Genomic DNA, 27,234 nt, shown 5'->3' with positions numbered 1-27,234 from the left:
TAGCCATTTTTTTTAACGTAGTTGAAAGTTCTGGAAATTAGGCTTTAGAGGATGACAACCACCCTTACAACCCTCAGGGTAAGGGTTGTAATTTTTGCCCTGGGTTATATAAGGTGTTTATACAAAACGTTGCGTAGAAACTCAAAAAGGGCTCATTCGATTGGAAATCAAAAGGCCTAGTGCCCTTTTTAATAGTCTAAAGTGATTGGAAGGCTTGACATTCTTAAATAAAAGATCAATTTGGGTATATAGTATTAATTTTTTGTCGTTGTTTTTGTTTACATCAGGGCACTTCGTATTGAAGGAGTGGTCGTAGGAACTTCGAAAAGGGTTCATTCGATTAAAAATAGAAAGGGCTGAAGCCCTTTTTAATAGTCGAAAGTGGTTGGAGGGAAAATAATCTCCCTCCCACACCCACCTTCCCATTTGCCTTTATGTTTAAAAACTAAATGTTGCCTTAAGATTAAATCAAAATGCACTGTTTTAATGCTAATTCCCAATAAGGCATCGCGGCAGTGTCCCAAGAACAACTTAGTTTATTATGTTCAAACTTTCGGGGCTACTTCTGCTCTTAAAATTTAACCAAATCAAAATAGTGTAAGCGTATCCAAGCTATCAAAGAAAGTAAACAAATTTTTTTGCGAATCGTATCAAGTTTTCCATATCAGGGCAGTCTAGAGGAGGTATGAAATTAAATTAAACACTACCATTTGTGTCCAGATTTTTAAAAGGGAGCATGTTGTTAAAAATGGCTGAAAATTTTTCTCCAGCATATAAATAGCAGGCAAAACTATAAATTCTAAAAAAACGAAAAGATTTAAAGTATTATTTTCTTTTTCCCTGAAAAGACTATGTCAATATAAAACAAACAGAAATTAATTGAAAAAGCTTTTTCACAAAATAAATTTTCAAAAAAAGCGAACAACTCCATTAAGCAACAAATGAGCAAAAATAAAATCAAATAATTTACCAAGCTTGAAACTACCACAAATCAGCATTGATAAATAAATGAAACCCAAAACGAACAGAAATTACAATAAATAACCGAGTCAATTCAAAACGAGAAGAAATTAACATAAGTTGGGCTCAAAATTTTATGCCTTCTCAAGGCCAGAACATAATTTGCACTTTACTAAAAAAATATAAATGTTTTTACTTTTATACCTTTAATAAATCAAACAATATTAACATTTTGATAACTAAATATCAGTATATGCATATTAAACTGACAATTCACATTCATTTGTATTTTTCTCAGTAAAGTGCAAATTATGTTCTGGCCTTGGGAAGGCATAGTGTTTTTGAGCCCTACTCATGTTAATTTCTGCTCGTTTTGTGTTTGACTCGATAATTATTGCAGTTTCTGTTCATTTTGAGTTTTATTTATTTATCGATGCTGATTTGTGGTAGTTTTACGCCTGGTAGATTATTTGATTTTATTTTTTGCTCAATTTTGGTTTAATGGAGTTCTTTACTTTTCTTTGAAAAACTTAATTTTTTGGAAAAAGTTTTTTTAATTAATTGTAAGATAGAACAACTAGACTTCTATAACACAGCTTTTTTTTCTGTGTAGGGTTTATAATCTGGTGAGATTCTTACCTTATGTTCAAACAAAGCATGAATGTGCGGAAAACCACTGATGATCGCATTTTGCAAAGGAACACATGCGTCTTATGCCGCTCATCCTTTTAGTTTTTTGCAAGACACATGAGTTTGAAAATTCTAACGAATACAGTTAAAATGCTTGCGAAAGATAAGAACATGGTGGCAGTTGAAAGGGTGATTTTAGCTGTTAAATATGACAAATTCATCCTGAGCATAAAAGATCCAATTTAATTCAAAACAATTGGAAGGAGGTCTCGAGAGAGAAAAAATTGCCAGGTAATAATTTGGTGAACAGGGGACTGGTTGGTTTTAACAGCAAGCTATCCATTAAGGTATGACCAAAAATCAGAATGCACTAAAAGAAATGGGGGAGATATTTGTTTTACCATTTTGTGTTCCCACACTGTTTTGGACAAATGCAACTGTTGATTTGGAAATTTGGCTCTAATAACCCAGCGTAGGTTATGTAGGTTTCGATTATGACTACTCGGTTGAATTTTTGATGTGAACAGATTTTGCGGTTTCAGATTTTGTGGTTGCACCACTATGAGGTGTAGATGATGCACTTCATTACTTTTTCTGCAACGTACCAGTCTGTGTGAGGAAATTTATGTTGTTGTTGTTGACTTCAACGTTATTGGAGCATAATTCAGATCTGTCACGTACGTATCGATCTTTTCCACAGACAGCCGGTAGTTGTCTCGGAATAGAGAACTGAGTAAATTTTGGTCAATTGGATAAGCAACTGTTATAAAGGGTTTAGCGGACGATGTTTACTTTTGGTGGGTTGAATCACTTCTCGGGATTAAATTCTGTAATCTTAATGGCAAACCATTTTCTCCACTATTTTGGCCACTTACGTCAGACCACCACAACTATTCCTAAAACGGTTATAGTCAAGAGATATACATTAAAACTGACATTAGTTTGACATATACTACATATTACAACTTTATCCCCCCTATAGCATATACATTTGATCCCTGATACAGGATATTGCATCTTCCCCATGACTGTGGTCCATTTAAATTTCACAGTCTAGATCTACGTAGCCTAAATTATTAGAATGAGAAATTACCAAATCCACATTCGCATCTGTCAAAAAAAGGCTTGGAACACAGATCGTGAGCTTTGGTCAAACTTGGGTGAATAGCTTGCTGTTAAGACAGTCCAGTATACTGTTCACCACATCCTTTCGTGCAAATTTGTCTCTCTTGAGATTTCCTCCTATGCCTTCTGAATTAAATAAAATCTTTTATACTTAATAATTGTTGAAATTAAAAAGCTGAAATCTGCCTTTTAACTGCCTCAATGTTCTTTTCTTCCACAAGTGCAACCGCACGCCTCGGATTTTTTCAATGCCTGCATCTTGCAGAAAACCGCAAAGATGAGCGGCAAGAGACGCATGCGTTCCTCGGCAATCCGCAGTGGTTTTCTGCAGATCAGTGCTCAGTGTTAACGGTAGGAAAGTGTATGACAATTCCAGCTGAAACGCTGGCTTTTAGCTTTTCGCCATCAAAAGTTTCGAGAAGAAGTAAATTTAACTTGATGACCTGTCACATTTTTATTGTAAACGAAAATGCCGGTTTATTCAGGTATCTTTGTCCTCTACGATATTGGGTTTCGATTGTATGCTAATCAAGAACATTATATGCCTTATATGTTAACAATGGGCAGCTTGCATAGCCTGGGCCATATCCAGGAATTTGTTTCAAGGGGTGTTTTACACAAAAAAAAATTTTAATTGGGGTCACAAAATGCTTAAAAAGTTGGTAAAATTCTACTTTATCTACTTTTGGCTATCTTGGAAAGTGGCTAGGTTAGGAAGCTGAAACTTTCAGGAATGGGTCTACTGGTTAAAGTAGGCTATGTTTTGGGAAGGTATTTTGAAGTACCTACCTCCACTCCTTCTCTATTGAGAGGGTCCTGACGTTTTATGACCTTTAAAAATATGTGTGTTTTAAAAGTGAAACCTTTCAAAATAAATCTTTGGTAAATTTTTACCAAATCATATAATTAACTTACAAATAAAGTGAATAGGCCTATACCACTTGATGCCTTCTTTTATGCTCTTTCCAAATATAGCCTAATAATTGTTTTTGTCTCAAATGAATTTTACCCCCACCCTATATATACCCATTCAGGGTATATATTTGCACATTAGGGGGGTGGGGTAAATTTAAAAATTACCTCCCATTTACATCAGAAATAAAATTCACCCTCACCCCCCTAATGTGCAAATATATACCCTGAATTGGTATTTATAGGATAGGTATAAAATTCATTTCCAACAAAAATGATTATTATAGTTGGAAAGAACATAAAAAAGGCATTGGGTGGTATGTTGGTAGGCCTAAAGTTCTACAAAATCATGTTAGCCTATTGAGTTATGACTAAAGTGAATACACCATTTGATGCCTTTTTTTATGTTGATTATGAATATAATAATCATTTCTATTGGAAATGAATTTCATCCCCCCCCCCATATAGGCTATACCTAACCTAGCCAAACCCTGAATTGGCCTATATTGGGGGGGGTTAAAATTTATTTCTGATAGAAATGCTTATTATATTTGTAATCAGCATAAAAAAAGGCATTGAATGGTGTATTCACTTTAGTCCTAACTCAATAATATGATTTTGTAGAACTTTACTGGTATGTTTACTTTATTCATAAGTCAATAATATGACTTGGTAAAAATTTACCAGATCTTCTGCTTAAATGAAGTACATTAAAATTGTTTTCAGCTTCACAACTTTGCTCAATCCCTATATTGATATGGCTTAAAATTCTACTTGAATAACAGGAATTGCATTTTCAGAACTAAACCCAGAGAAAAAGAAACTGAAAATTAAGGTAAAATATTGTTTTGTTAAAGTTTCAATATGTTTAGACCTGTCTAGTAAGCAAATTTCAGGACCCTCTAGAGAGAAGGAGTGGAGATAGGTACTTCAAAATACCTACCTGGGACATGCTTTAGCCTGTAAACCCATCCCTGAAAGTTTCATTTTCCTGACCTAACCCCTTTCCAAGATAGCCAAAAGTAGCTAAAGTAGAATTGTACCAAAAAATTTGTTTATAACCATTTTCATTACATGTTTACAAAGTCAGACATGAACCTTTCAGGGCAGGGGGGTGTCAAATTGTATTGTTTTCATCAATTTTGATTGTCCATGTCACTAATTATGACAGCATAATTGACAAAATCTTTACTAGGCTTAGGAAATTAGAGATGTTGGCTAGTTCAAATCAGACTCCCCTTCAAGGAATCCCAAGGTATTTATAATTAATATCTGCTTAATGTTTATATTAACAGATTATTCAGATAGCTAAGAAATAGGCTAACCATACCTCTATTGTCAGAATTGTATCCTGAATCCAAATTTAACATTTATTGGGTCAGACATGGACTTTATCTCCCCCTTCATCCCTATTTATACCAATTCATGGTATATGTTTGCACATTAAGGGGGTGGGGTAAAGTTCAAACTTACCTCTGTAGTCATAATTGAATGCTGAGTCCAGGTTTAACATTTATTTGCATCAGAAACAAGCATCAGCACTGTTTCTGTTTTCTGTTCTGTTTTTAAATTACCTGTTTCTATTCTGTTCTTTCCAAAAAAAAAAAAAAAAAAAACAGATGACCTGTTTTTTATTTACCTTTTCTTTTCTGTTACTGTTTTTATAATAATTATTTTGCCCTGTTTCTGTTTTTTTTTTCTAACTGTTTTTCTTCTGTTCTCAATTTTACTTTATTGATTTGATAATGAAATAATAAGAAATTTCAAAATTACAAAATAGTGTTTTAAATCATAATATGAAATTTTGAAGAAGTGTGGTTATTTCCCATACAGTTTGTGGAATTGGAGCCTTAACATAAAGTAGAAGAAAGTAAAATGAAAGCACTCAGCTAGGCAAAATTAGGGCTTAGGAGTCAGATGAGAGTAGTAGATGTGTGTAAATAGGAGAACAGTGAAGGTGCAGTTTTGTTCTGCTAAAGCAACTTATTTTTTTAGTGTATACTACTCAGTCAATTGAGCAGCAAAGCTGCATAGATACTACAAAACTGCTTATTACTGTATATTATGGCTCTATTGGCAGGACCTCTGTATCCTTCATTACATGGGAAGTAATCTGCAGCTTTAACCAGGAAAACTTTAATTAAATGTTTTTTTATGGAATTTATGCTGCTAGATAACAGTGACTTGCTATGATTACCATACTAGCCTACACATGATAAATACCAATTATTAATTGCAAATTTTCTTAAATCTTTAGTCAGAGAGGAATGTAAATCTATTGAAGTCTTGTCCAGTAGAAATATATGTTTCTGCTGGCACATTTTATTGCATCAACATAACAAGATATACTTTTTCAAGATTCCAAATATACTTTTTCTTGTCTTAATAAAACCATGTCTAAATATAATCAATGGAAACCCTTTCAGGGAAAAACTTAAAGTTGAAACAGTGGTCTAACTAGCTGATTCTGGCCTAGCTGGCCAAAATCTTATAAAAGGCTGATACACTTTTCTCATTCTGTAGGATAACACATCTTCCAGTGAACACAGTAATTTTTGCTGTACAGCACAATAAATTCAAAAAATAGTCACTAAGCAGTATATTATTTCTTGTATCTGTCTCTTAAATACCTATTATAGACAAGTAAATTCCCATAAAAATTAATATTGTGCCTCAAATTGTGTAGGTTTTTAGGAAACTGTAGTTAAGAGCTGTCATTTTGCATTTATTTGCTGACAAGTTCTCTTGGCTCATTGCACAAATGAAAACGCTCAAGGGAAAATTGGCCCCTTTCCCCCCTATTACACCATTGAGGTGAAAGAGGTGCAATATTTGGCTGGAGGTGCAATTTTCAAAATGGTAGGCTACTGGAAGGTGCTTCTAATTTTGTGAAAAATCCTAAAATCAACCTTTGTTTTAAGACAAGCATGATGTCATTTTCTGATGATGACTTGGATGTTCCAAGACATTTCTCTGGGTACCCTGTGGAAAAAAGGAAGCAAAGAAAGTATGGATGCAACTTCTGAAGAATGTCTTTAATGGCTAGGGGAGTTTTCTCCATGACATATATATACTATCTTAAAAGGAACCACACAATTGATATGCACAAAGATAAAGTATATGCAACTGGTGCAGCAAATAACAAACCAAAACCAACTTTAAAAAAATATCAAGTCAGGCTGCTTCCCTTGAGAAAGCTCCAGATAGTAAAGCAAGTGACACAGAGGACAATGGATTAGTGAAATATGGAATAACAAGAGCAGAGATACAACAGTTCTTTATTTCCAATTGACCAAAACAAGCTGGTCTGCAGATGCTCTGCTGCAAAACCCTGTTTAAGGACAAATTGCCACTTTCTGTGTTTGATAAGCCAGACATGAAACACCTTATTTAAAAAAAAAAAAAACAACAGGGGGCTTGAAAGTACCATTTGGGGGAACTGTCCATTGTCAAATAAGTTTTGCTGCCAGAAAAAAAGAAATTCAGAAAGATCTGCCTCTCAGACTAGCTTGAGTTTTCACTGCTGGTCTGCAAAAGGATCAGCAGCCTTTTTTAATAGTCAAAAATGATTGGATGGCAAGTAACCCCCTTCTCACACCCACCATTTCCCCAAACACATCCAGTCAAAATTTTTAGGTAGCCATTTTGTTCAACATCGTTGAATGTCTGGAAATTAGGTCTCACAACCCTTGCCCTGAGGGATGTGGGGGGAGCTTTTCATCCTTAAAGACCTAATTTTCAAAACTCTGGCTTTATAGGTATCACTGCCTTTTACCACATGAAGATGAAAAATAAGCAGAGGTTGCACCACTATCTTTCAGATTTCAAGAGGCATAAGCATTCTCATACCCTATTCCTTATCCTTATATATAAATATATATATGGCCCTGGGGCCATATATATATTTTTATAGATAGTGTTGTCATAGAAACTTTGAAAAAGGGCTCACTCAATTGGAAATTGAAAGGGCTAGTGTTTGTTTTAATAGTTGAAAGTAACTCGAGGGAGAATCACCCCCCCCCTCCCCCCCCCCCCCAATGCCCATCATTTCCTCAACCATTTCTGATCAAAATTTTCATATGGCCAATTTGTTCAACGTAGTTGATTGATCTTGAAATTATGTCTTCGAGGATGACCACCCTCCCCCCATAGCCCTCAGGACAAGGGTCGTAAGTTATGCCTTATGGGCATAGAACGTTTTTATAGAAAGTTATGTCGTAGAAGTTTCAAAAAGGGCTCATTCAATTGGAAATTTAGAGTTTTAAATTTAATTTTTAAAAGCCAGATTATAATTTGTACTTTACTGAAAACAAAAAGTAATTTAGATTTTAAGGAATAAATATCAGCATATGTATGTTAAACTGGCAATGCACATTTTTATCAATAAATTCATTTGAATTTTTTCAGTAAAGTACAAATTGTATTCTGGCTTTTAGAAAGCACAGGGTTTAGACCCCTACTCAGATTAATTTCTGCTTGTTTAGAGTTTTACTTATTTTAATTTCTGTTTGTTTTGGGTTTCATTTATTTATTGATACTGATTTGTGGTAGTTGTTTGTTTGGTAGATTATTTTATTCTATTTTTGTTCATTTTTTTGTTTAATGGAGTTCTTTACTTTTTTTGAAAAACTTATTTTGTGCAAAAAATTTTTTTGTTTAATTACAAGTAAATAGTTTAGTGATTTGAAAAGGAAATAGTTTTGTGAAATTTTATGGCAAACAAGTCAACACAAGATTCATATCTAGTTAAAAATGAACAATAATTTGGAATTTTTTACACTTATCTTCAAACCAGCAATAACTGTGTGAAATTTTATAGCGTTAGGTGCAACTTTTTACGTCTTTCAGCAACTTGGATTGCTGAAAGGATGTTAGTAGTTGTATGAGAATGCTTATGCCTCTTGAAATGTGAAAGATAGTGGTGCAACCTCTGCTTATTTTTCATCTTCATGTGGTAAAAGGCAGTGATACCTATAAAGCCAGAGTTTTGAAAATTAGGTCTTTAAGGATGAAAAGCTCCCCCCACATCCCTCAGGGCAAGGGTTGTGAGACCTAATTTCCAGACATTCAACGATGTTGAACAAAATGGCTACCTAAAAATTTTGACTGGATGTGTTTGGGGAAATGGTGGGCGTGAGAAGGGGGTTACTTGCCATCCAATCATTTTTGACTATTAAAAAAGGCACTAGCCATTTCAATTTCCATTCAAATGATTCCTTTTGGAAGTTTACACAACAACACTTTCTATATAAAAAACCTTATATGCCCCCAGGACATAACTTACAACCCTTGCCCTGAGGGCTGTGAGGGGAGTTTCATTCTCAAAAACAAAATTTCCAGACCTTTTAACTACGTCAAACAAAATGGCTATCTTGAGAGGGGTTTTACTTATCCTGCAATGACTTTCAACAATTAAAAAGGGCACAAGCCCTTCTAATTTCCAATTGATTGAGCCTTTTTGAAGTTTCTACAACATCACTAACTATAAAAAACTTATATACCCCCAGGGCTTAACTTACAACCCTTGCCCCGAGAGCTCTGAGGGCGTTATCATCCTGAAAGACCTAATTTCTAAAACTTTAAACTACATTGAACAAAATGGCTATCTAAAAATTTTGATTGGATTTGTTTGGGGAAATGGTGGGCGTGAGAGGAGGTTAGTTAACCTCAAATCACTTTTGACTATCAATAAGAGCACTAACCCTTTGAATTTTCAATCGAATGAGCCCTTTTTCAAGTTTCTAGAGCACAGCTTTCAATAAAAACCTTACATGCCCTCAGGGCACAACTTACAACCCTTACCCTGAGGGCAGAGGGGGAGTGTCATCCTCTTAGATTTAATTTCCGGACCTTTCAACCACTTTGAACAAAATGGCTATCTCAAAATTTTGATTGGGTGTTTTTGAATAAATGGTGAGCGTGGAAGGGGTGTTAGTTGCTTTCCAATCACTTTTGACTAGCCATTTCAATGTTCAATCAAATGAGACCTTTTTGAAGTTTTACGACAAAACTTTCTTTAAAAAAATTATATGATCCAGGGCATAACTTACAACCCTTGCCCTGAGGCCTGTGGGGGGGTTGTCATCCTAAAAGACCCAATTTCCAGAACTTTTAGCTATGTTGAACAAAATGGATATATAAAAGTTTTGATTAGATGGGTCTGGGGAAAAGGTGGGCGTTAGAGGGGGGTTAGTTGCCTTCCAATCACTTTCGACTATTAAAAACGGCACTAACCCTTTGAATTTCCAATAAAATGAGTATTTTTTGAGGTTTCTAAAACAACACTTTCTATAAAAACCTTACATACCCCAAGGCATAACTTGCAACCCTTGCCCTGAGGGTTAATTACTCTCCACTCACTTTCGACTATTAAATAGGGCAATTTCAATTTTCAATCAAATGAGCCCTTTTTGTAATTTATACAACAACTTTCTATCAAAACCTCATATGCCCCCAGGGCATAACTTATAAGCCTTGCCCTGAGGGCTATGGGGGGTTGTCATCCCCAAAGAAATTATTTCCAGAACTTTCAACTACATTGAACAAAATGGCTATCTCAAAATATTGATTGTATGTGTTTAGGAAAATGGTGGGTATGAGAGGAGGTTAGTTGCCCTCCAATTACTTTCAACTATAAAAAAGGCCACTAGCCATTTGAATTTCCAATGGGATTAGCCCTTTTTGAAATTTCTACAAAAATACTTTCTATAAAAGCCTTATATGCCCCCAGGGCATAACTCACAACCCTTGCCCTGAGGGATGTGGGGGGAGCTTTTCATCCTTAAAGACCTAATTTTCAAAACTCTGGCTTTATAGGTATCACTGCCTTTTACCACATGAAGATGAAAAATAAGCAGAGGTTGCACCACTATCTTTCACATTTCAAGAGGCATAAGCATTCTCATACAACTACTAACATCCTTTCAGCAATCCAAGTTGCAGTCAGGAAGTTTTCAATGGCAAATAAGATGTTCTGTGTTTTGACTGATTCTGGGAACAATGTCACCAAAGCCTGTAGGATACAAGCCCTTTCCTGAACTTCATGTTTTTAACATTGTCTTCATTCATCTGTTGCATGCATTCTTGGATTTTGGTCCACTTGAAACTTAGCCTGTGACATCCTTGAAGAAGATTGCTTGGAATCCTTTGATGAAGTTGAAGATGTCAATCCAACTGGTGAAAATGATTCAGATGGTCTTTCTGTTTCTTGTTCTGAAAACTTTAAAAATGAAGATATGTTTGCTGAAGAATCTGAATAAACTGATGCAGTATCTAAGAAAGAGGGCAGTGAAAGTAATGGAGATGAAGAGTGGGGAGTTGGAAGTCTGTCAAAAAACGAGGTTGCAGCACAGGCTATACAAAGACATGTTACACTTGCTCAAACATTGATAGTCAACGTTGTCATTACCCCTTTTCCTTTGGGAATGAACCATGAAAACGTGCCTAAATAATCAAAATCATGCCCACGCATATTCTTAAAACAAAAGTTTGAAGTAGTAACACTTTCTATAATAAAGCAAGTGTATGGGTTGGAAAAAGTATTTTCTGCTGCAAAGCAAAAGAAAGTTTTGAAATATGTTATCAAAAAGTGCAATTGTTCTTATATTTGCATCCCTTTGAAAACCTATTTAAGAGAAGAGAATGCTTAAAGAAAGTATTGTGTAGCAAAGGGTCTAAGTTTCTTTGTAATTCAGAATTTGAAAAATTTCATTTTACATAATTACTTAAGAATGAATTTGGTGGAGGGCCTAGAATATTATTTTCTAGCACAAAGCACCATAAAAACATTGCAAAGTACCCTTAAACCATGAATTTTCCTTTTGATTTGTCTCTCATGCAAATTGACTAGGAAATAATTAATCTTAAAAACTTTTTTTTATGCCAAAAGGCACAAAACTTTTTGACTTGGTGGTAAGAAGTGTCATTTTCCTCTGCATTTTTCTTCTTTCATACATTGTTTCAGATGGCTTCCAAACATCAGGATGGGGGAAGAGGAAAGCATTGTCTGAAGGGCGAGACTGTCCCCTGCCAAAGCAACTATGGGCTCTGCTTAGACACTAATGACTTTGAGCAGACTGTGCAATTTGACAAAGAAAATTATCTTATTTTCAAAACGTCTCAAATAACAAGTATACATTTCTGGGAAATTTGAGGAGAATCTGTATAAACATAAAAGTGTATTTTTGGAAAAAAGAGAACAGTAAAATGGAAGAAAATAACCATGAAAAAGGATGGCAATATTGTGGGCATAGATAGTTTTTGTCCCTTTATTGAAAAACTTCTTTTTGGTGGAAAATGCTGCAATACCACTGATAATAAACCAAAACTTATCATTTACAATTTTTTCTTCTTCTTTAAGCTTTAGGTGTTTGAAAAACAGCTGTTTTCTGTTTTTACCAAAAAACAACAGAAACAAAAACAGGTCTTTTGTTTTTTGTTGACCTGTTCTGTTTCATTCAATCCCTGTTAATTTTTTTTTCTGTTTCTTCAGAAAAACAGAACAGTGCCCATGCTTGATCAGAAATGAACTTTGCCAATACCCCCACCCCACCAAAAATGTGCACATATATATAGTAAATTTGTACATTTAGGGGTGGGGGTAAAGTTTATTTCCAACAAAAACTAATTTTAAATTCTGATTCAGGATGCAATTCTGACTATAGAGATAAGTTTGTTTCTTAGCTATCTGAATAATCTGTTAAAATAAACATAATCCCAGTATTCTGACATAGATTTATGTATGTTAAGCCTCAGGTAACTTTTTACTATAGCCTAACCAGGCAAAGTTGTTAGACATTTTAGATTGCTTATTTTCATAATTTGTTTGCATTTTGACAATTCATTCCAGCCTCCCCCTAATAGTCTCACATGTAGCCCTAGGCTAGATAATAAAAACAAAAATTAAGGAATCTGCTTTATAATAGCCTAAGAAAAATCTTATAAAAGTCTAGGTAAAAGTGTCAGTTGATCACATATCCTTGTTTTTCCTGTTTTATCCATGTTTTTAAGTTTTTTTTATGATATAATTTCATTTGATTTGTTTAAAGAACAGCTATGAGATCTGAAAAATAGGTAAACTATTGGCCCTGCAGAATGACTATTATTGAGAATTAGGTAAAGGTTAAGAATAGAGGTTTGGCAAGAAGGAAACATGGAGAGAGATTTTTAAATTGGTAATTTTGCACTCTTTTTCATTGTTTTATATGCTTTCTTGACAATACATCTTCAGGCTCCTGCTCTATATAGCCCTAAGCTATATACAGAATGAACATAAAGTGAAAATTGGGTGTCAGATATTGGAAATGCATCCAAAAATTATGCTTAGGCTTCATCTCAGAAAACTGGTTTCATAGATACAAAAACAAGTGATGGATGGCTCAATGCATTGGACTAGACAAAATGCTTTGAAATTGTATAATTTGAGCTATATATTTGCACATTAGGGGTGGGGGTTAGGTTAGGTTTCCATAATTTTGTTTCCAAAGTATTATTTTATCATCAAGTTTTGTTATTTTTTATTAGGATTAACCTAACTTCACTTTTTGGGTATGTTTCCAATAACTGACAAGTACCAAAAAGTTTACCTTAAGATTTGTTATTTTATGCTCCCTTTGACATTATAGTTGTTACCCTGACAATGGCTTCTCCCCCTGATGGCATATTTATAGCCCTAATAATAACCCATATTTGTTTGTTGTTCTTTCCATTGATTGATCTTTGCATAAAACTGGTTGCTCTCTATAGACTTGGGGACATTCAGTTTAGCCTGAGTGATTATGCTGTATTTTAGATAAAATACTGTGTTAAACAAGTTAAAAATATGAATAATAATAGAAGGAACTGTGCTAATCAGATTAATGTAAATATTCTGCATATTATAACTTACAGTATAACTTACAGGAGCAGTGCCTCTTACTAGGATATCATATCTTGTTATGGCACTCTCTAATCTTGGCTCAACATAGTGCACCTAGTGTTCAAAGTCATATCACTTTTGTATGTTATGTATTATGAATAAACACTTCTTTCTGTAGATGCTTGTCAACACTGTTTTTTAAGCTGTTTAGAGTTGGTGCTGACACTACTTCTTTGGGTAATGAGTTTTAGTCTTTAACTGCTCTAAATGACCAGAAAGAAGATCTCTGTCTAGTTTATGCTGTTTGTTTCTGGATCTTTGCAGAATGACCCCTAGTATAGACGTTAGACTGACTACAGCAGAATTTGTTGAACTTGGTTCTATCTAGATCCTTTCTTGATTTGAAAGTCTGGATCAGGTCCTCTCTTTTTCTTCAATAGTTTAGGCTTGGCAGCTTCATTTGTTTCAGGTGCTCTTCATATGACATTTCTTTTAGTCCAGGGAGTTGTTTGGTGGCTTGTCTTGGCACCTTTTCAATTTTGAAAGCATGGCTAATGTATAAGGGGCTCCAGAGTATGTTTTAATACTCAATGGTTGGTTGCACAAGGGCTTTGTGGAGTCTGGTGAAGGTTTTAGTGTCTAAATGCCTGAAAGATTGCCTGATTAGACCAACCAGCCTGCTTGCCTTATTTGCAATGAGATCTGTGTGTTGGTGGAATTTTAGCCCTGATTCTATAAAGATCCCCATGTCTCTTTCACAATCAGTGTGTGATATGACTGAGACAGTGTTTGTTCTTGCTAATGTGAGGGTGTCATCACTGTTTATTGGCTTGGGTCAAATCCATAATGTCTTGCACTTTGTAGCATTGAAGCTTAATCCTAGGCTCTCAAGATTCCCATTCAACATGTTAATGTTGCTCTGCAGGATGGTTATATCTTTTTGTTTTTGCACTGGCCTGGAAAGCTTTGTGTCATCTGCAAAGAGCTTGACATGGCTGGTGATACCCTCAGTTCTGCTGTTTATGTGGAGGATGAAGAGTAGTGGCTCTATTACACTCCCCTGGATGATGCCACTTGGTACACTAGCTTTTGATGACAATGTGTCTTCCAGTTTAACAATCTGGCTACGGTCAAGTAGAAAGGAAGATATCCACAAAATCATCTGCTCACTTATACCAAAGGTACGAAGTCATGAGAGTAGGGTGCTATGGGGGCTTTGTCAAAAGCATTTTCTACATCAAAGAGAACCACCAGAATAAACAGGCCACTTTCCAGGGCTGTTGTTATCTTTATTTCTTTGTATAGCTTAGGCTATATGAGACCAGGAGCTGGGCATGAATTGTAAAAATGGGAACACACCCAATAATGTTAGCAGAAAATTAGCAATCTAAAAATGTCTCTCTTTTTGTTTCCTTCTGGAGACCTGCTATTCTTAACCTTTACCAGAACATGTTATAAATCCTTGAAGTTTTTGGCTGTCCCACTTAAAACATCCTTTGAGCTGTTTATACTGTTTTAACTGTATAAACTATATGTTTGAACTAGATTTTAGAACAGTCACTGTATATTCTCAAAAATGATTTGACAACATGGATGAAAATAAAAAAAAAATAAGTGTTCATGTCATTTGCTGAAACTTACTGCAAATTATAATTGTATAAATTTTGTCATTTTTATGTTAGTTGTTTATACAAAAAAAATTTATTTGTTTTCTTCTAGAGAATGGGAATACCAAACCAATACCCTTGTTTCTCATCTAGAGTTACCTTAAATTACTTTAAATTGCAGCTTTGAGCAAATTTAATTATTTTTATCTTTGTAATGCTCCATTATGACTTCTGTAGTTTGTTTGCTAAATTTGGGTTGAGGACTCAGCAGCTTCCCAGTTTTACAGGAACTCTTGCTGTAGCCATTCTTTGTCAAGATTTCGCTTGAATGCATGTGTTGACTCAGCAGCCACTGTAACTTCAGAGAGTTAATTCCACAAGTTTGTTACTTAATGGCTGAAGAAATGGCTTCCTTTTTGGATTGAGGTGCATTTCTTGAAGATTTTCTTGGAATGCCCTCTAGTCACAGAACATTCTGGGGGAGGGAGTGGGGGGTAAGGAAACTAGGGAGAACATTTTTGGAAATAATTTTGTAGGTCATTATCATGTTGCCTTGTTTCCTCCAGCATGCAAGAGTAGGAAGCTTCAAGTAATGTAAATGCGCTTTGTATAGCATTTGTTTGAGGCCTTGAACCATTTTGGTTGCTCTTCATTGAACTCTTTCTAGTATTTCTTTGTCTTTCTTGAAATAGGGTGACGCCAAGGACATTCCAACCTCTAGGTGCAGGCAAACTAGTGCCTGGTAGAGCTTCATAAACACACTTGGGCATCTGCTAGAGATTGTTCTTTTGATCATTCCAAGAGATAGGAGGGCAGACGACAATACAGATTTTGTGAAAACTAGTGCCTTGTAGAGCTTCATAAACACACTTGGGCATCTGCTAGAGATAGTTCTTTTGATCATTCTAAGAGATAGGAGGGCAGATGACAATACAAATTTTGCATGGGTGCTGAAATTATTATTATTATTATTATTTATTTTTAACCCACACTATACAGAGGTACAATACGTGGAGTATCACGAGGAAAAACACAAAAAATGTGACACAAGACAATATATAAATCAAAAATTACCAAATTACAGTGTAACACATAATAATTTAAAAGAAATGAGAGCAAAAAAAAATAACGTGAAAGGAGGGGGAAAAGAGAAAAAAAAACTGACAACATGAAGAATCTAATAAGCAGGCATTAATATTATCATTATTGGATTTTTACTCACTCTTTACAAATCTAAATTGTAGAATGAACAAACAGAGAAAACAACTAAACAAATAAAAGAAAAATAACTTACGACTGAAACAACTTGATAAGGTGATGGTGCGGAGAAAAACAGATACAAGGAGTATTTGAAAGTTTTCTGTGTAGTGCTTCCAGTTTATCAGTAATATTAGGAACAAGAAATTTATCAATAATTACCCGGTTTTTAGTCCAAGGTGTAAGAAACAACAAAAATTTACAAAATCTAAAATAATTACTCCGGATTCTTTTTAACTCAGTTTTCTTCAGAAGGAGAAAAATTCCAGATGCATAAAGAATTGAATGGTCAATTCACAAAAAGTTGAGTAAAGCTTGGCTAACGCGAGTTTATTATATTTATAATAAATTATTATATTTATAATAATTTATTTATTCTATTGGCAACAATCTTAGCATATTCTACTTTAATATTTATTTTAATATCTGAGACTGTGCACTGGCGCAAGCCCGGAAGACTATTTGTAATAGAAATACCGAGCCATCGAAGAGAATCTACGAGAGGGATAGTAAAGCCACTACAGCGAAGGGAAGTACTAGAAATATTATTAAAAGAAATTAAGTTGACAATCAACAATGATTCCAAGATCACTTTCTTCAGAGACTGCAAAAATTGGGTTACCTTGGGGAAGATACAGCTGATGTGTATTCTGATTACCAAAGTGGATTACATGGCATTTGTCAGCATTGAAAGAGAGGAGCCATGTATCAGCCCAAGTCCCAAGAATATCGAGGTCCTTTTGGATAGATTGCAGGTCAGAGGCTGTGGCTGCTTTACCAACAAGTTTTGAATCATCAACATCAAGAGGGTGGAGGTTTGAGAGAAGATTAGGTGCATCAAAGAGACTTGGATCAAGAATGGTCACCTGGGGAATGCTGCTTATAACAGTTGTAGACTAGGAGAAATGGGGGACACCTTGAGAGTTGTGAACTCTTACATTGTGGGTTCTTTCTGAATGGAAACTCTGTATCCACTGGACAATAACATCATCAACAGCTGCTGCATTTTGTTTAGTGATAAGGAATTAATGACGAACCCTGTCAAATGCTTTTGAGAGTTCAAGGAGCACCATGTCAACAGGTAAACAATGATGTAACATACTCGTATGTGTATTAGAATAGTATCAACAGATCTTAAAGATCTGAGGCCATGTTGAGTGGAAATGGAATTGTTCCAAGTGTTGAATTACAGCTCTGTTGGCAAATCTTGCAAACACCTTCACAACTGCAGAAGTGATGCTGATAGTAAAACAATTTTCTGTATGATCTTTGGGGCCTTTTTGCAGATTGGTGTGATATAGGATGTTTTCCAATCCAATTGTAGTTCTCTGTTTTGGAGGGACAGCTGGAAGAGTCTACACAAGTTGGTCTAGTATTAAATCTAGCCAACTACATTGGGGCCAGGGTTGAAATGCAATTGCAGTAGCAGCAGCAACTATTCTATTCACAAAGAGCATGTGAACACAATCTCATGATATTTTTCTTTTCTCTTTATCTGATTTTTGCCCATGATGTTCTTCTTTTTTCTATCTGAATTTTGCCCTATTATATACCTTAACGAAGTATTATAAACACTAAGTGTTGAAGACATGCTTTGGGTTTACCTGGAAACTTTGGAAGTTTATCTTGTAACACAGAAATCTGTTTTCAAAAAAATATACTGTTAGATTTCCTATGCATTATCAAATCCTCAATTCTACATTATATTTAACTGATATTTTTAAACGTTGTATTTACTGCTGTTGCATTACATCACAGCGTTCCTAATTTCTGGTATAGCCTTAGGCTGTATAAAAAGGTTGGCTTTTGTCTTTAAATCAGTATTATGGATCAGTTATTGACAACATATGATTCAGATAGTAGCCTAATGCATAAGTAACAACCTGAAAAATCAGGAAATGTTTGTGTATAGCGGAGGAGGTAGGGTGTCATGCATGGGGGAGGGATAGTAATGTTACCCAAATCAGTTAGTAAAAATCATAAGCCAGTTTTAAAAATCCATTCCCCTTCCCTCCAAAAAACATTTTGGTTAATGATTCCTCTGGGTGTAGATACAGTTACAAAAATTGTGAGATTATACTTGGAAAGATATTTGACTAGGAACTTGAATAGAAGGCTTATGTTTCTTGTTTTGCTACCTGATTGCTGTGCTAAATAAAGGTAATGGAAATTTTGGCATAAATAGATCTTCAAGGAGGGGATGAATAATCACACATTATCCTACATGTTTTTAAACCAGGATCTCTCACCTTCCATCTCTAATTTAAAAGAACTTGTAGGCTATTAGCCTATACCAACCTTCAGATTCAAGGCTTAAAAAGAGAGCCCAAAAAAGAATTTTCAGGCCTAAATAAGGTAAGTATTTGGAATATCTTTTTCAAATTCAAATTCAAATTCAAATTAATTTATTTAACATAAAAAAATACAAACAAATTTACAGCGGCCATCTATAAAAACCCGAAGGTTTGTTTACGATGGCTGCAAATCCATTATTATAAAGCTCTACATCCACATAAAAACTATCTCTTTACGGGGAAAAATCAGCACTTGAACTGAATCAACATAAAGAACATCTCCTACTCTAAAAGGATTACACTCTAGAAATCGCAAGTGAGAAATATCACATATCATCCTTAAAAGTTTTTACCATTGTAATTTAAACATTTATGTGTAGCCTAGATGTATATCTAGGCTTTGCGTGCGTGGGGGGGGGGTAATTGGTGCTATTGTATTTAGAAAGAGATTTAAGGGGAAATTGGATTATACATTTCTCCTTTTTGCTGTCTGAATGCCATGCTAAATAAACTTGCCAAAAACTTATTTGTAAATAGACCTTCCACAATTGGATGAACTGTTGAACATTTACCTAGGCCTTTATAAACCAGGGTCTCTCATATCCCATCCCTAGTCTGAAAGAACTTGTAAGTTATTAGTTTATTCAAAACCTTAGACCCCAAACTTACAAGACTTTTCAACAACATTTAGGCCTAAATAAGATTTGCTAAGTGTTTTGAATATCTTGTCATTGTCATTGTGATAATATTAATCATTATTTTTCAGGAGCCACTTTCTTTAGTCATGTTTTGAAGAAAATTGACAAATTCAGTAGGATACAGATAAATACCTTGATGTCCTTTCTAAATATATGATAATAATTGCTGATTTTGCCTATAATCCATCAAACTTGGAATTTTGTATGAAGAATTGAGCTTGATTACCTCAATTAATGTATTATGTTTGGCTGAATGGAAGAAGTTGTTAACTGCTAGCCATACGAGTACACTGATGATCACTTCTCACATTTGACATCATTGTTGTGATGTTTAATGTGCATAAGTGACCTTTGTAAAATTAATTTTTATTTTATTTAAAAACAATTAACAAAACTGGCAACACATCAAATTTTTTATAAGGAATGGCCATATTTTAAATTTTGACTTCATTGCCATTTCCTCAAACCACATCCAATCAAAATTTTGAGATAGCCATTTTTTTCAGCATAGTTGATTTCCAGATAGAAATTATGTTTTTGAGGAGGACACAGCCCCCAGGGCAAGGGTTATAAGTTATACCCTGGGGGCATGTAAGATTTTTATTGAAAGCTTTGTTGTAGAAACTTGAAAAAGGGCGCATTTGATTGAAAATTCAAAGGGGGGTTAGTTGCCCTCCAATCACTTTCGACTGTTAAAAAGGGCCCTTTTTAACAGTCGAAAGTGATTGGAGGGCAACTAACCCCCCTTTCATGCCCACCTTTTCTCCCAACACATACAATCAAAATTTTTAGATAGCCATTTTGTTTAATGCAGTTGAAAGTTTTGAAAATTACGTCTTTAAGGATGAAAAGCTCCCCCCACATTCCTCAGGGCAAGGGTTGTGAGTTATGCCCTGGGGGCATATAAGTTTTGTATAGAAAGTATTTTTGTAGAAATTTCAAAAAGGGCTAATCCCATTGGAAATTGAAATGGCTAGTGGCCTTTTTTATAGTTGAAAGTAATTGGAGGGCAACTAACCCCCTCTCATACCCACCATTTTCCTAAACACATACAATCAATATTTTGAGATAGCCATTTTTTTCAATGTAGTTGAAAGTTCTGGAAATAATTTCTTTGGGGATGACAACCCCCCATAGCCCTCAGGGCAAGGCTTATAAGTTATGCCCTGGGGGCATATGAGGTTTTGATAGAAAGTTGTTGTATAAATTTCAAAAAGGGCTCATTTGATTGAAAATTGAAATTGCCCTATTTAATAGTCGAAAGTGAGTGGAGAGTAATTAACCCCCAGGGCAAGGGTTGCAAGTTATGCCTTGGGGTATATAAGGTTTTTATAGAATGTGCTGTTGTAGAAACTTCAAAAAATACTCATTTGATTGTAAATCCAAAGGGTTAGTGCCCTTTTTAATAGTCAAAAGTGATTGGAGGGCAACTAACCCCCCTCTCTCGCTCACCTTTTCTCCAAACACAGCAAATCAAAATTTTGAGATATCCATTTTATTCAGCATAGCTAAAAGTTCTGGAAATCAGGTCTTTTAGGATGACAACCCCCCCCCGCAGGCCTCAGGGCAATGGTTGTAAGTTATGCCCTGGAACATATAATTTTTTTTAAAGAAAGTTTTGTCGTAAAACTTCAAAAAGGTCTCATTTGATTGAACATTGAAATGGCTAGTGCACTTTTTAATAGTCAAAAGTTATTGGAAGGCAACTAACACCCCTTCCACGCCCACCATTTATTCAAAAACACCCAATCAAAATTTTGAGATAGCCATTTTGTTCAAAGTGGTTGAAAGGTCCGGAAATTGTATCTAAGAGGATGACACTCCCCCTCTGCCCTCATGGTAAGGGTTGTAAGTTGTGCCCTGGGGGCATGTAAGGTTTTTATTGAAAGCTGTGCTCTAGAAACTTGAAAAAGGGCTCATTCGATTGAAAATTCAAAGGATTAGTGCTCTTTTTGATAGTCAAAAGTGATTTGAGGTTAACTAACCCCCTCTCACGCCCACCTTTTCCCCAAACAAATCCAATCAAAATTTTTAGATAGCCATTTTGTTCAATGTAGTTTAAAGTTTTAGAAATTAGGTCTTTCAGGATGATAACGCCCTCAGAGCTCTCGGGGCAAGGGTTGTAAGTTAAGCCCTGGGGGTATATAAGGTTTTTATAGTTAGTGATGTTGTAGAAAGTTCAAAAGGGCTCATTCAATTGGAAATTAGAAGGGCTTGTGCCCTTTTTAATTGTTGAAAGTCATTGCAGAATAAGTAAAACCCCTCTCAAGATAGCCATTTTGTTTGACGCAGTTAAAAAGTCTGGAAATTTTGTTTTTGATAATGAAACTCCCCTCACAGCCCTCAGGGCAAGGGTTGTAAGTTATGTCCTGGGGGCATATAAGGTTTTTTTTATAGAAAGTGTTGTTGTGTAAACTTCCAAAAGGAATCATTTGAATGGAAATTGAAATGGCTAGTGCCTTTTTTAATAGTCGAAAATGATTGGATGGCAAGTAACCCCCTTCTCACGCCCCCCATTTCCCCAAACACATCCAGTCAAAATTTTTAGGTAGCCATTTTGTTCAACATCGTTGAAAGTCTGGAAATTAGGTCTTTGAGTATAACACCCCCCCCCCCCTAGCCCTCAGTGCAAGGGTTGTAAGTTATGCCCTGGGGGCATATAAGGTTTTTATAGAAACTGATGTTGTAGAAACTTCAAAAGGGCTCATTCAATTGGAAATTGAAAGGGCTAGTGCCCTTTTTAATAGTTGAAAGTGATTAGAGAGCAACTAACGCCCCTATCACGCCCACCATTTCCCCAAACACATCCAATAAAAATTTTTAGATAGCCATTTTGTTCAACATAGTTGAAAGTTCTTGAAATTAGGTCTTGAGGATGACAACCCCCTCACATCCCTCAGGGCAAGGTTTGTAATTTATGCCCTGGGGACATATAAGGTGTTTATAGAAAGTGTTGTCATAGAAACTCAAAAAAGGCTCATACAATTGGAAATTAAAAGGGCTAGTGGCCTTTTTAATAGTAGAAAGTGATTATAAGGCTTGATATTTCTATAGTAAAGATCAATGGTGCAATGTATTATTATTTTTTTTATTTTTTTTTTTGTTTAGACCAGGGCACTTTGTATTGAAGGAGTTGTCGTAGGAACTTCAAAAAGGGCTCATTCGATTGAAAATATAAAGGGTTAATGCCCTTTTTAATAGTCGAAAGTGGTTGGAGGGCAACTAGTCCCTCTACCACGCCCACCCTCCCATTTGTCCATTATGTTTAAAATTAAATGTTGCCTTAAGATTAAATCAAAATGCACTGTGTTAATGCTAATTACCAATAAGGCATCTCAGCAGTATCCCAAGAACGACTGAGGGTATTATGTTCGAATTTTGGAGGCTGCATCTGCTCTTAAAATTTAACTAAATCAAAATAGCGTAAGTGTATCCAAGCTATTAAAGAAAGTAAACTGAATTTTAGGGAATGGTATCAAGTTTTCTATTTCAGGTCAACTAGAGGGGCTGTATGAAACTAAATTAAATGCTATGATTTGATTTAAATGCTTTTAGGGTGACAACCCCCCTCAGAGCCCTTAGGGCAAGGGTGTTTAGTTATACCCTGGGGGCATATAAGGTTCTTATAGAAAGTGTTGTCTTAGACTCTTCAAAAAAGACTCATTTGATTGGACATTGAAAGGACTAGTGCCCTTTTTAATAGTCAAGAGTTAATAGACAGCAACTAACTCTTATGCCCACCATTTCCCTAAACACATTCGATTACAATTTTGAGACAACCATTTTGTTCAACATAGTTGAAAGCTCAGAAACTATGATTTTGAGGATGACAAACTCCCTAAACCCTGCAAGGGTTATAAGTTATGTCCTGGGGGGCATATAAGGTTTTTATAAAAAGCTTGTTCGTAGAGACTTCAAAAATGACTCATTTGATTGGAAACTGAAAGGGTCAGTACCCTTTTTAATATTCGAAAGTGACCGGAGGACAACTAACCCCCCTCTCACGCCCACCAAACTAATGCAATCAAAATTTTGAGATTTCTATTTTGTTGAATGTAGTTGAAAATTCTGGAAATTAGGTATTTTAGGATGATACTCCCCCCCCCCCAACACAGCCGTCAGGGTAAGGGTTGTAAGTTATACCTTGTGGGCATATAAGGTTTTTTATAAAAAGAGTTGTTGTAGAAATTTCAAAAAGATCTCATTCGATTGGAAATTGAAAGGGCTAGTGCTCTTTTTAATAGTCGAAATGATTGGAGGGCAACTAACCTCCCTCTCACGACCACCATTTCCCCAAACACATCCAATCAAAACTTGAGATAGTCAACGTAGTTAAAAGTTCTGGAAATTATGTCTTTGGGGATGACAACCCCCCACACCCGTCAGGGAAATGGTTGTAAGTTATGCCCTGGGGCCATATAAGGATATTCCTTATCCTTATATATAAATATATATATGGCCCTGGGGCCATATATACATTTTTATAGATAGTGTTGTCATAGAAACTTCGAAAAAGGGCTCACTCAATTGGAAATTGAAAGGGCTAGTGTTCGTTTTAATAGTTGAAAGTAATTCGAGGGAGAATCGCCCCCCCCAACGCCCATCATTTCCCAAAAAATTTCTGATCAACATTTTGATATGGCCATTTCGTTCAGCGTAGTTAAAAGGTCTGGAAATTATGTCTTTGAGGATGACAACCCTCCCTCCATAGCCCTCATGACAAGGGTCGTAAGTTATGCCCTTGGAGAATATAACGTTTTTGTAGAAAGTTTTGTTGTAGAAGCTTCAAAAAGGGCTCATTGAATTGGAAATTTAGAGTTTTAAATTTAATTTTTAAAAGCCAGATTATAATTTGTACTTTACTGAAAACAAAAATTAATTTAGATTTTAAGGAATAAATATCAGCATATGTATGTTAAACTGGAAATGCACATTTTTATCAATAAATTCATTTGAATTTTTTCAGTAAAGTACAGATTATATTCTGGCTTTTAGAAAGCACAGGGTTTAGAACCCTACTCAGATTAATTTCTGCTCCTTTTGAGTTTGACTTATTTTAATTTCTGTTTGTTTTGGATTTCATTTATTTATTGATACTGATTTATGGTAGTTGTTTGTTTGGTAGATTATTTGATTCTATTTTTGTTCATTTTTTTGTTTAATTGAGTTCTTTACTTTTTTTGAAAAACTTATTTTGTGCAAAAAATTTTTTGTTTAATTACAAGTAAATAGTTTAGTGATTTGAAAAGGAAATAGTTTTGTGAAATTTTATGGCAAACAAGTCAATGCAAGATTCATATCTAGTTAAAAATGAACAATAATTTGGAATTTTTTGCACTTATCTTCAAACCAGCAATATATGTGTGAAGTTTCATAGCGTTAAGTGCAACTTTTTACGTCTGATATTTTTTTTTTTTTTTTCAGTGGAGTCAGCTTATAATATTCAAAACTCGTGTTACTTAAAGTGGTATTTGATTCTAATCACTAATTTGAAGAACAGTTGGAATTTCATCCGTCTTAGTGGAATTTCACAAAAAAAATCCACAGTGCATTTAAAAAAAGTTGAATTTTTCTTTTCTAGTTGGCTTGCAAAATAAAAAGAAAAAATCTTGTTTTATAAAAAAAAAAGAAGTATCTTTGACACAGAGAAGTTTTTTACAGCTTGTAAGTGAATCAGTATTGGATTTGATGGTGCCTGGTTCTTGCAATGCCTCCATGCCTATTAATTTTATCAATTAATTTATTATAGTATCTCATAATTTTACAGAAAATCAAAAAAATTACAACTCAGGTCTCAGGTTTTGATAAGGAATGTTTGTATTCTTCTTATTGCTCAGTCCAAGCAAAATTCAGTTAATGAAAACAAGAAAACTTCATATTTTTTTATTTTGGATTTTGGAAAAAATGCTTGGGCTGTTATAGCTCTAGCTCTAGATGTTGAACCCCTTTAAATTCTTTTACAAATAAATTCTTCCAATGAAAGTAGAGCTGGATTGGAAAACTTAAATTGCAGTTAGCTTGTAAAATACCAAGTTCTTGTATGTTTAAAAAATATTCCAAATAAAGTAAAATATTCCATACTCATAAATTTCCTTTTGCTAGAGTGGATGTGAGAACTAAGGTAAGGTTTCTGTATGGCACTTTAGAGATGATTGAAAGTTGATCAAACAATCAAAATCTTGAAAAACTGCATTGGCAACACAGCAAAGGAAGGAAAGGGAATTTAATTTGATAGTTTATTTGTAAAGCTGCATAAAAATGCAACAATACAGAGGAGGGGAGGGGGGTAAATCTTTTCACAATCTAGTGGGGGGGGGCAAATTTTCTTTTATTTTCTTCAATGAAAGAGCCAAAAAAGACACTTTTGAGTGAATTGCCCCGCATCAAAGATATTTTTTTAAATAGGGGGAAGGCAAATGCCACCAGGATACAAAGATTTGGGGGTACTATTGGTTTACAGATCTAATCTTACGAGCTGTTGAGTTTTTCTGGATCCATTTTTTGGGAAATCTGGAAATCCATCATAATCATTCTTACTGGACTTAATGGATAACGTTGATGAATTCAACGATCTTTAGGGATCACTGTTGGTAGGCTGTTGTTTATACCCGTTTTTAGTTGAACCAGTAGGGATAGTTCTGATGGTCGATACTGGATACTCTTTAAACTTTTTTTTTTTTTTACCTTCAAAACTGCTTCTGCTAAATCTGGGTTTGTTTTTTCTGTCAGTTTTAATGATGATCTTGATATGCACGGTACAAGGAATATCTTGCAACGTCCAAGAATGCACATGGATGTTCCAACACAGGCAAATTATGACAATTTTAAACTGATGCAAAATAAAGTCCAGCACCTCACTAGAGAACTTACAAGCAAATATGAGGAGCCACTATCATCTGCATCAAAACAAATCCAAAGAAGTATTGGGAATATGCCTCAATTCAAAAGCTCAGTAGACATTCAGTAACAGAAATCTTGGTTAGTAAGAATACTATAACCAATCCTGGGGATGTAGTTGAAGTCCTGAATAAGCAGTTTAGGTCAGTTTTTGTACCTCTAGATGATGCTCCCTTTCCAGAAATGCTGGTATACAATATTAAGAAATCCATGCAAATTATCCCCATCAGATCTCTGGATGTAGATCTACAGCTCAAAGATTGAATCCAAATAAGTCTGTTGGCCCTGATGGAGTTCATCAATGGACCTTGAAAGAGGTACATTTGGAACCTGCCCCTCCCTCAACAAAACTGTTCCAAAAGTCTCTGGATACTAACGTAGTCCCTCAAGATTGGCGAAATGCAAATATTACCCCTGTCCAGGGGTGTTCCTAGGGGGAGGGGTGCCCCCCAAACTTTTTTGACTTTTGGTAAAAATTTTGCTAAAGGCAAAAATCTCGGCCGAAACTTTGCAAAATCGGCCAAAATTCAGCAAAATCATTTATTTCTGTAGAAAATTCGGCGTAAATCAGATGGAAATTTTGTAAAATTTACGAAGACCAGACCACCCCTACCCCCTACCCTCCTCCAACGAAATGAGCCTTGGGACACTCCTGCCCCTGTCCACAAGAGTTGATGTAGGAATAATATCCCCAATTACTGACCCTTTAGCATCACCTTAACAGTTGGTAAAATTCTTGAAGGTATTGTGAATAACACAATAACAAAACATGTATTTGGCAAAAAAAATAGCTCCCAGACAGCCAACATGACTTCAGATCTAGGCACTCAGTTGAGATAAATCTTATAGATGCTTATGACCAGGGGTGTCCCGGGGTGGGTGGGTAGGTTTGCGCCGCTCCCCTCCCCCAAATTTTTTGGCATTTGGTAAAGTTTTTTCCAGAAAATTCGGCATAAATCAGGGAGTGATTCGGTAAAATCTACAAAGACCTCCCCCCC

At 35.2% G+C, this 27,234-nt stretch overlaps 1 protein-coding gene across 1 annotated transcript in view; it reads left to right on the top strand.

The window, feature by feature from the left end:
- The first annotated feature begins 3,091 nt into the window (after positions 1–3,091).
- Usp14 (ubiquitin specific protease 14) overlaps positions 3,092–27,234 on the top strand; it is a 61,035-nt gene continuing 36,892 nt past the window's right edge. The window contains exon 1 of the mRNA XM_089095682.1: positions 3,092–3,200. Within this exon, the coding sequence (XP_088951808.1) occupies positions 3,185–3,200 (16 nt within the window). The 5' untranslated portion in view covers positions 3,092–3,184. The remainder of the gene's footprint in view (positions 3,201–27,234) is intronic.

This window comes from Artemia sp. Qi Xiang Cuo, chromosome 10 (genome assembly GCF_049724085.1).
Source record: "Artemia sp. Qi Xiang Cuo chromosome 10, ASM4972408v1, whole genome shotgun sequence".
Taxonomy (NCBI): domain Eukaryota; kingdom Metazoa; phylum Arthropoda; class Branchiopoda; order Anostraca; family Artemiidae; genus Artemia; species Artemia sp. Qi Xiang Cuo.
Note: the sequence above shows the minus strand (reverse complement) of the source record. Positions and strands in the feature narration are given on the sequence as shown.